Raw genomic sequence first — 10,018 nt, forward strand, 5'->3', positions numbered from 1 at the left:
CAATCAAAGCATCCCCGACAGATGGCCATCCAGCCTCTGCTTGAAGACCTCCAAGGAGGGAGACTCCACTACACTCCGAGGGAGTTTGTTCCACTGTCGAACAGCCCTTACTGTCAAGAAGTTCCTCCTAATGTTGAGGTGGAATCTCTTTTCCTGCAGTTTGCATCCATTGCTTCGGGTCCTAGTCTCTGGAGCAGCAGAAAACAAGCTTGCTCCCTCCTCAATATGACATCCCTTCAAATATTTAAACAGGGCTATCATATCACCTCTTAATCTTCTCTTCTCCAGGCTAAACATCCCCAGCTCCTTAAGTCGTTCCTCGTAAGGCATGGTTTCCAGACCTTTCACCATTTTAGTCGCCCTCCTTTGGACATGCTCCAGTTTCTCAATGTCCTTTTTGAATTGTGGGGCCCAGAACTGGACACAATATTCCAGGTGGGGCCTGACCAGAGCAGAATATAGTGGCACTATGACTTCCCTTAATCTAGACACTATACTTCTATTGATGCAGCCTAAAATCGCATGTTCATGGCCTTGTTGCACAAGCTGAAGGCCAACAAGGAGGAGGACACTCCCACGCTTCTCCACAGAAGGAAGCAGTGGCAAAGGGAGCAGGAAACAGGGAAGGAGAAGGCAGCATGTCATCCCACATGCACACACACAATGATGGGAAGGGGAACAAGGAGGAGAAGATGATGACAAGTTGCAAAATATGTTGTAGCAGGTTACCCAAATCACCTGCTGCACATGTGCGCTACCACCAGCAGATAAGACAGCACAATGTGTGCCTTTTACCAGAGGTGACATCAATATGAAAGCTAACACCACAAAGTTCTTTTTTGTTTTTGTTGCAAGAGACTAACACAGCTAACTGTGTGAAAGTAAGGTAATAAAATAATTGCTGTAGAAGTTGCAGGGCTGACAGATCACAAATAAGCCCAATTTTTAATGGTGCAGAATATGAAAATTTCAGTAGATTGCTGCTGTCTCCCTCTAAATGTGTAAAAGGTAAAGAGGTAGTCCCTTGACATGAATGTCTAATCGTAACGGACTGTAGGGGGCGGTGCTCATCTCCATTACTAAGCCATCTTCGGCTTAGTAATGCTACCTCTTGGTAGCATTGTCCAAGGACTGCTCTGGTGGTCATGTGGCCAGCATGACTGCACCAAACACTGTTACCTTCCCAATGAAGTGGTACCTATCTATCTACTTGCATTTGCATGCTTTCAAACTGCTAGGTTGACAGAAGTTGGGAGTAGTGACAGGCGTTCACCCCATCATGCAGCACTAGGACCTTGAACTGCCAACCTGCCAATCTTCCAATCATCAGAATTGGCATCTTAACCACTAAGCCACCACAACCTTATAAATGTGTAGGTATTGATATATGAACAAATACACAGGAATGCACAGCAAGAATTCTGTTTCTCTGAAAGAAGCCAGTGCCTGGGCAAATACATAATAAAATTAGCATTATTGCTTGAAACTAGTCTTACCTTTGGACCTGGGGGACCAGGTGGTCCTGGAGGACCCTATAAAAGAAAGTATTTATTAATACTATATTATATGCTTGGTTCAAGCTTGCTACTTCTTTGACAAAGGAGAAAATTATAATACAGCAGATCTCATTTGAGATGAACTCTGTGGAAATTTTTGTACAGTTCATTGCTTAGATTAACTGATAAGTCAAAGCTCAAATGATAAATGTCTCTTCCAAATGAAGTGAACTTTATATCATATTTCCTTTATTCCCTATAGATTTTATTAGGCTTCAAACTGAGATTTGTTTGTTTGATGGATTCAGGCTTATATTTGTTATGTCAAAACACAAGGATTTACATTCATGGTGTCCAGCAGACTGCTTTTGATTACATAGCAGTTCTAGATATGGTTAAACCAAACTGGAAACCATTCTATTTCTAATTATAATTATAACATTAAATTACATTTCCTTTAAATTTTTCTGTTATTGTCCTGTATTAGACAAAATTAGTCAATTATTTGTCAGGCAACAGATGTTCAAGGACCAACAGCCCTGGTGACGCAGTGGTGGTTAAATGCAAGTACTGCAGCCACTCACTTACCCACAAACCACAAGGTTGTGAGTTCATTCCCAGCTAGGGGCTCAGTGCCAGCTCAGCCTGGCATCCTTCCAAGGTCACTAAAATGAGTACCCAGCTTGTTGAGGGGCAATTAGCTTACAGTTGTAAACTGCATAGAGATTGCGTACAGCTGTAAACTGCGTAGAGAAAGCCTCTGACTTCACATGCATAGAGACTCTTTAGTGTGGTATGAAGCGGTCTATAAATGAAGCTGCTATGGCTATCTCACCCATTAAGTTTGCAAACTTATAGTGGCATCATTAACCAGCAAGTTGTGGCTCTGTACTTGTCACACCCATGTCCTCCACTGTGGACTATATACGTTTCTTCTGCTTTGTGGAGTAGGTTGAGAGGGGGACACGTCCTTGACTCCTTATCCCTACATCTCTAACCATAGCATGATCTTCTAATTCTTTCTTGCAGTGTGGACAAGTAATGAAGAATTCAGTCATGTTGCTTTCTGCTGCCTTTTTAAAATAAAAGTTCTCTTTGCACTGAGAGGGCCTGGTTCTCACATCAACAGCCTCAGAGCTACTCTGTCTGCTCTCACCTGCAAAGACTGGACATTTCTGTGTTGGGAGCGTTCACAGCTTCACGGTGGCAGTAGAAACCCAGTTTCTAACTCTTCCCTTAGTCAGCACCACTAACTGGTTTTCTAACATATTTTTAAAAAATTATTTAATGCATATTTTTTATCAAATCTTTACAATAATAGAGCAGTTAACCATTATAACATGCAATTAGCTTGTAGAGCCTCAACCAACGTACTAGATTGTGAGGGAGGGGGAATAAAATGATGGTTTCAGTAAATTCCTTTATAGCATGGATCTTCAAATTTATTATTTTGGTACTGCTAACACTGAATCATCTCCACTAGGGGCTCATTCATTACAACAAAAAGGAGAAGGAAAAGAGCAAATCTCTTTTTTTAACCTCTTCAAAGTGAAAAAGAAGAAGTGCTTTCTGTATTAGCACATGCTTTTAAATGTGTATAATGATGATTAATGAAATTAATTCATCTCTGTAATTAATTGTTTGCAAATATTTTAGTAAATATCTCCACTTAAAAGCCTTAAAGGCATTTAAAGAAAGTAAGGCTACCTGGATTCTAGAATGTAAATATGGTGTATAATGTTGAAAGCTCTTCTAAACCAGTCCGAAATGTGATGATGTGGAATAAATATTGAACAGCCTATTGTTACCCTGATATATATATACCAAAATGGAGATAAGAATGTCATAATTTTGACATATAGAATGCATTGGTTTATAAACTGACACCAAGTCAGAGTCTCCATTTGTTTTGAGGTGGATTGCTCTAATGTTTGAAATCAGCCATTTGTCAACATGTTGTCCTGCTGTCAAAAATATTAAATAAGGTACCTAAGTGAGGAGCTTGCATATTTTTGAACACTTTATGAAATTATCCTGTAAATCATCATTACCTAGGTATTTATCTGATTTAAAGGAGAATCCATATTATTTAGGAGGCCAAGTGAAGCCACAGGGGAATGAGGTTATAGTATGAATAAACAGACTTGATTGGAGAAACAAATAAAATAAGAAAAGGTCTAGGAATGCAGAATTAGTTGGGAGGATGGGAAGCCATGAAAGATTTCTCTTATTCTATAAACCACTGTGTTTATGTTCAAATGAGTGAGACAGAATGGAAAACAGATAATAAGATTCAACATTCTTCTACCAAAGCACAATAATTGGAAAGCTCTAGTGAATTGTTCCCTGTGATTAGAAGGTACAGTAGATTTGTCTTCTTCTCTGCCTGTTTCTTCACTTCCACATGAATTTTCTAAATATGGAAGATGAAAGAAAAGCAGACTAATTCCATTTGGGATTCAGATTCATCCAAATCCAGTGTACATTCCTAATGTCTCTGGACAAACCAGGACAGAGTAAGAGATAAATCCATTTTGGCTATAATTATATTTAAATTATAGGTAGCAACAGTAAAAGAAAAAAAAGTTCAAGATAACATACTGGTCTTCCAGGAGGTCCAGATGGTCCAATAGGGCCTTCAGCACCTGGTAAACCAGGTAATCCCTGTAGTTAAAGAAGAAGTTTGTCAGACAGGAAAAGTTTTCAGTCATTTTTTAAAAAAATGAAATGCTATTATACCTCTTCAGACTTACTGGTGATCCAGGTTGGCCATGAAATCCTTTTTCACCTTTTAGTACACCATCTGGTGTGAGTCCAATAAATTCACCTGGATCTCCCTGCATGACATGAATTAAGAAAAACAGATTACACAAAAATTTCCATTAGCAGTAGAGCTACTGCATATACTAAACTATAAGTCAAGAAATTTACCTCTTAAAAATTGGCCCTAAAATCATGAGTCAACTTATATACGGGTCAGTATAGTTATACTGCTTAGAAAGGTCCTGAAAGAAGCACCCACTCCCTCTGCCTCGGCAGTGATTTTTGAAAGAGCTGCCAGGCAGAGGTAGAGGTGTGCGTGTGTGTTTGAGGGAAAGAGCTGATTCCCTTCTCAATTGGATGTTAAAGCCTTCTCTCTCCATCCTCCTCCTCCTCTGGATCTCTCCCCCCATCAAACACCCCATTCCGCTCCAGTTCCTCCCCTTCTCAATCCAATGCCAAAATCTTTTCCTCCACCACCAGGAAAGTGGCGCTAGGTGGTCAGGAGAGGTCCAGAGATGGAGAATGAGGGAGGGAAGTGGTGTTTTCCTCTTTAGATCTTTTCTTAGATGCCCCTATGTTTTACCCTCAATTTATCCATGGGTCATATTGAAATCCATGATTTTGGCCCTACTGACCCCCTTCCTTTTGGTCCATGTAGGAACCAACAATACTGAAAGACACAACCTTCAGAACATCAGAAGGGATTACAAGGCTCTTGGAAGGAAGCTGAAAGAAACGGATGCACAAGTTGTCATCTTGTCTCTTTTGCCAGTTGAAGGGCATAGTCCAGGAAGGGACAGGAAAATAGCGGATGTGAACAACTGGCTTCGCAGATGGTGCCGCCGAGAACGGTTTAGATTCTTCGATCATGGGCTGTGGTTCCATGAAGAGGGACTTCTGGCAATGGATGGGTTGCATCTCATACCAGTTGGCAAAAATGTTTTTGCCAATAGTATCAAGAATTTGATCAGGAGGGCTTTAAACTGAGTTCCGTGGGGGAGGGAGACAATATTACAGAAAGTAAAAGGGATGGAGAAAATAGTCAAACTGACACAGAGGAAACAAGACAAATAGTGCAAGGACCCAACAGTGGGAGGCAAAAAATCATGCACAGGCAGCAAGTAAAGAGGACCCATGGTCTTAGATGTCTCTACACTAATGTACAGAGCATGGGAATTAAGCAAGATGAACTCGAACTCCTAGTACAACAAAGCAAATATGATATAATAGGCATCACTGAAACCTGGTGGGATGAGTCTCAGAACTGGAATGTAGAAATAGAGGGGTATAACCTTTTTAAGAGAAATAGGCCAAACAGGAAAGGAGGAGGAATAGCACCATATGTCAGAGATATTTACACTAGTGAAGAGATCCGGGACATCAATACTGGAAGCCAGATGGAGAGCATCTGGATAAAAATTAAAGGGGAGGGAAACAACAGGGATGTTATTGTGGGAGTCTACTACAGACCCCCAAGTCAAATGGAGGAATTGGATGATGCCTTTCTATAACAGATGACCACACACTCAGAAAGGAGACATGGACTGGATGGCCCTTGTGGTCTCTTCCAACTCTATGATTCAATGATTCGCTCACACTGTTCATGCCCCCTCCTCTCCTATTCCTTCCCTGGCCTCACCTTGCACCCTTTCAGTGCACCGCTTGACTTGCTTTGTGTGCAACACTGCTTCTACCATTCACTTTCCTGTGTCTCCTGCTTCCTCCTTCACAGTCTCAAAGTTTGCATTGCTGTCTGCACTCCTCACTTTCTTGTCTCACTTACTCGCTCACTCTCCCATCCTGCTTCTTTCACCCCAACACTTGCACCACTCACTATCCCACCTCTCTGGCTCCCTCCTCCCTTCACACTGTGTGCTTGTAGTGTGTCCTGCCCTTGCTTTTTGCATTCTGCCACTCACACCACTTGATCTCCCCTTTGTCCTACTCACATGCTCCTTCACCTCCTCTCCTACCCACACAGCACACATCCCCTTGTTTCTTGCACTCCACTACTCTCCACACTTCTTCTCATGTCTCTCCTTCTTGTTCCTTTGCCTCACCTTGCCCCTTTGCGGCATGCTGATTGCTTGCTTCTTATGCGCTTCTGCTTGTATTATTCTCTCTCTTCTCTATCCTAGCCCATCCCTTGCCTCGCCTTGAGCTCTTGTGGGGCACCCTTTGCTTGTTTCTTGCATGCTGTCACTATTACTCACACCATTTGCTCTCCCATTTTCCCCCTCCCCTTGCCTCATGACACAACCTCACAGTGCACCCTTCCTTGCACCCTCATTTGCCTTGGCCCTCAAATTCCCCAGGCAGACTTCTTTCTTGCAGAAAAAAATTGACAGAGAAGAGTGCCTTCTACAAGGGCTGGAGACTTACTTTAAAAAACAACAAGAAGAAAGCTTGCAATCCAGGCCAAATAATGGTCCAAATGGGCATTGCGTGGCATGCTTAGACTCTGCATAAAACCCAGATATCCAGGCAATATGGCAACCCTATATTTTACTGTAAACAAAAAATGTACGTATTTAATCTACACAAAAATTATACTGTAAACAAAAATTACCTTTATTCCTGGAAGTCCTGGAGGCCCCTAGAAAAAAAAGCATATAACATTTTTTGAGTCTTGTGGTATCTTGAAGGCTCACATGGACTTCTCGCTGTTTTTCTCCTTTCAAGACTTATCTTTTTACTCATATTGGTTTAAATTAGAAAGAAAAAAAATACTTACTAGATTTCCAGGTAAACCAGGTAAACCTGGAGGGCCAACTGGACCTCTTTCACCCTAATAGAACAGGAAAAAAAAATCTCTCATTTTCTATATATTCATACATTTGAAAAAAAAATATTTTAGAAAAATGCTTGCTTAAAGTATGTCACCTTTGTTCCATTGCATCCTGGGATGCCAGGAGGACCTGGGGGGCCGTCTCCTCCAGGGATGCCCTAAGATTAGGAAAGAAGGTAAGAAAAAAAATGAGATTAATTCCTGGTGAATATTAGTGTTAATTTTTTTACATTGTAAATTTTTATGTCATACTTACAGGAAGGCCAGGATTTCCTGGGTAGCCTGCATGACCAGGTGGACCCTGCAAACAATGAAAGATAACTAAAGCACAGAATTCAATATGAAGTGTGATGAAGATAGATTGGAAGCTGTAAATAGCTATTAGTACCAATAAAAAGAAAACTCAGAAGATATTTTCTTAAATATTGGTGGAGGATGCTGTTCCTAAGTGTCGAAATAGCCATCTAATCAACTTAGGGAAAACTGATTTAACTAATCTGAAACACAGGCAAAGAAAGAGGGATTTAAAGTAGACCAACCCTGAACAAGAATACAGAGTCATAGCTCAAGTGTTCTGAATTCCAGTATTTACCTACTGACTGAGAGAACTGTAACAATAGAAATGGTCATAAATGACAAAAAGAGGGTGATTGTTCAGATTTTAAATTCCCAGAAATGGAACTTTGTTTTTTGTTAGGAATGGGGAATGGAAATTCTCATCACCTCTCATCATTGTCCGTATTGGACAGGGCCTATGGAAGGTGCAGTGCAACAATAATTGGAAGGTCATACATTTCTCACGCTGGTTTAATAAATGCTCCTGTCATTTCCTCCACCAATTCCTCCTTAACCTTCATATCCACTGTAGACAATGTGGGGCTTTCTGGACAGTGTAGATCAGGATAAACTCATATCAAACTCCCATGCTGGAAGGAGCTCTTTTTGTCAAAAAACAATTCGCTAGCCTAACCTCTGGCTCCAAACATTAAAGCTCTGGAAGCATCCTGTTTTTTTTTTTAAATACAAATATAAAACCCCATGTCCTTTAAATGTGTGGATAGGACTTTTAGTGAACTGCTAAATGCTTTGTTATTTTTACTGATAAGTGTCAGACCAGCTAACATACCTGAGTCCAATGAAATTTCAATGGTGTGTCATCTGGAGGTGACTTTTAGATCATGCACTGCTTGGGGCAGGCAGCTTATGATCTTGCAGTCTTGCATTCTGTACAATGACTATACTATACATATACTTCAAAATATTAATTAATAAAACATTTAATATCCACAGTTACTCTCTAAAACAAGCTAAATGAAATTTAGGCAAACTCACTCTTGTCCCTTTTGTTCCTGGTAGTCCCGGTTCTCCAGTATCACCCTATTAAAACAACAGAAGGATAGTTTATCTTTAATTTTCATGTTGTTTCAAATGAAACTCTTTAAGTTATCCTTTCAGATGCACAATTAATCTTACCTTCAGTCCTGGGGACCCTGGGGGCCCTTCCGGTCCTTGTACTCCAGGAAAACCAACCAAACCTTGTAAACCTGGCAAACCTCTCTCACCCTGTGAAAATCAAGAAAGCATCATATTTAGCTAAATTCAATGAAATAAATCCCCACTGACACCTGTTCCCCTTTTGATGGAAAGAGCTGCTTGAAAGGAAGAGGATTTTCACTGGTACCATGGTGAGGGGAAGGTCTATTCTCCCCTCAGTCATGAGCCCAATTCTGCATCCTCTTGGCAGCCACTTGCATATGTTAAAGAAAGAAAGATTCAAACAACCTAAAGTTCGAATTTGAGAGCCAGCAATGGTTTGAGCCTTTGGCTACAAGTCTGAGGACCAGTTTGAATCCCCATCTGGCCATGGAAACCCACTGGGTGACTTTGAGCAACTTACATTCTCTTGGAAGGCAAATCTGAACAAATCATGTCAAGAAAATCTCTAACCTCTCTCTTCTCTTATAAAACACCCTGACCACTGTTAAAACAGTTTTAGACCAGAGGTCTATGGTGGGGTTATTTTCAGATTAAATTTGATAATTTCTTCACTCTCAGATAGGAAAATTTCATATATTGCCATCTGAACTTCACTTATTTGATATATTTGTGAGCTAATTGAGTTTCAGTGGGCCACTGCATACTTCAATTGGTAACTTATACAACATTTCAATATAAGCAGCAGACAATACAACATTTCTGCATAAATTAAAAATTAAAGCCAAATTAAAAACCAGCAACAGGATAAAGAAGTAAAAACTTTACATTCTTAAAACTGTAGACATTTTGAAAGGAGTTTGGGAAAGAGATTTAAATTTAACAAGGGAACATATGCAATTGTGGATACAAGAAGTTAAGAGAAACAAGCACACTAGGATAAGAGATTAACAAATGAAATTAATAGGGAGATGGTATAGGACTCCTTCTCAATTAGCACATTTCAGTAAAAACGTATTACTAAAGTGTTAGCATTGTGGTGGGTCCAAGAGTTTCTACATCCATATATGGTGGGATTTTCCTTTTGTTCAGACATTTTGGGGTGAAGTGTTAAGAGAGATTAATAAAATAATAGGCAAGGATGTTCATTTGAGCAAAGAGAATTGTGTAACATTAAATTTGAAGAATAAGGAAATGAATAATAATGAAGAAAAAGCAGTAAAGTATATATTAAAAGCAACACAAGCTGTGATTGTATCAGGGTGGAAAGAAAGTAAAAATTGGAACTTAAACAAGGTAGTTAAGTATTTTGCAGATAACTTGCTGTTTGATATTTTTTGAGATAGAAGATTAAAATACAGTCCGCCCTCATTATACGCGGATTTGGTATATGCTGATTTGAGCATACGTGGACTGAAATGAAGGAACTTTTTTTTACCTTCACTTGATGTCAGCGAGGCTGAGAAGCATTCTCACGACAGGGGAGAGGCTTTGGGGAAGAGCTCTAGCACCAGGGAAACATTCTCTCTTCCTCCTC

The 10,018-nt window shown here is 40.1% G+C and overlaps 1 protein-coding gene across 1 annotated transcript in view; it reads right to left on the reverse strand.

Moving 5' to 3' along the window:
* The window catches only part of COL4A1 (collagen type IV alpha 1 chain), a 207,521-nt gene that overhangs the window by 150,779 nt on the left and 46,724 nt on the right, over window positions 1-10,018 (reverse strand). The window contains 9 exon segments of the mRNA XM_042445763.1: window positions 1,497-1,532; window positions 4,098-4,160; window positions 4,250-4,333; window positions 6,829-6,855; window positions 6,994-7,047; window positions 7,143-7,205; window positions 7,304-7,348; window positions 8,380-8,424; window positions 8,521-8,610. Coding sequence (XP_042301697.1) covers window positions 1,497-1,532; window positions 4,098-4,160; window positions 4,250-4,333; window positions 6,829-6,855; window positions 6,994-7,047; window positions 7,143-7,205; window positions 7,304-7,348; window positions 8,380-8,424; window positions 8,521-8,610 — 507 coding nt within the window.

This window comes from Sceloporus undulatus, chromosome 1, assembly GCF_019175285.1.
Source record: "Sceloporus undulatus isolate JIND9_A2432 ecotype Alabama chromosome 1, SceUnd_v1.1, whole genome shotgun sequence".
NCBI classification, from domain to species: domain Eukaryota; kingdom Metazoa; phylum Chordata; class Lepidosauria; order Squamata; family Phrynosomatidae; genus Sceloporus; species Sceloporus undulatus.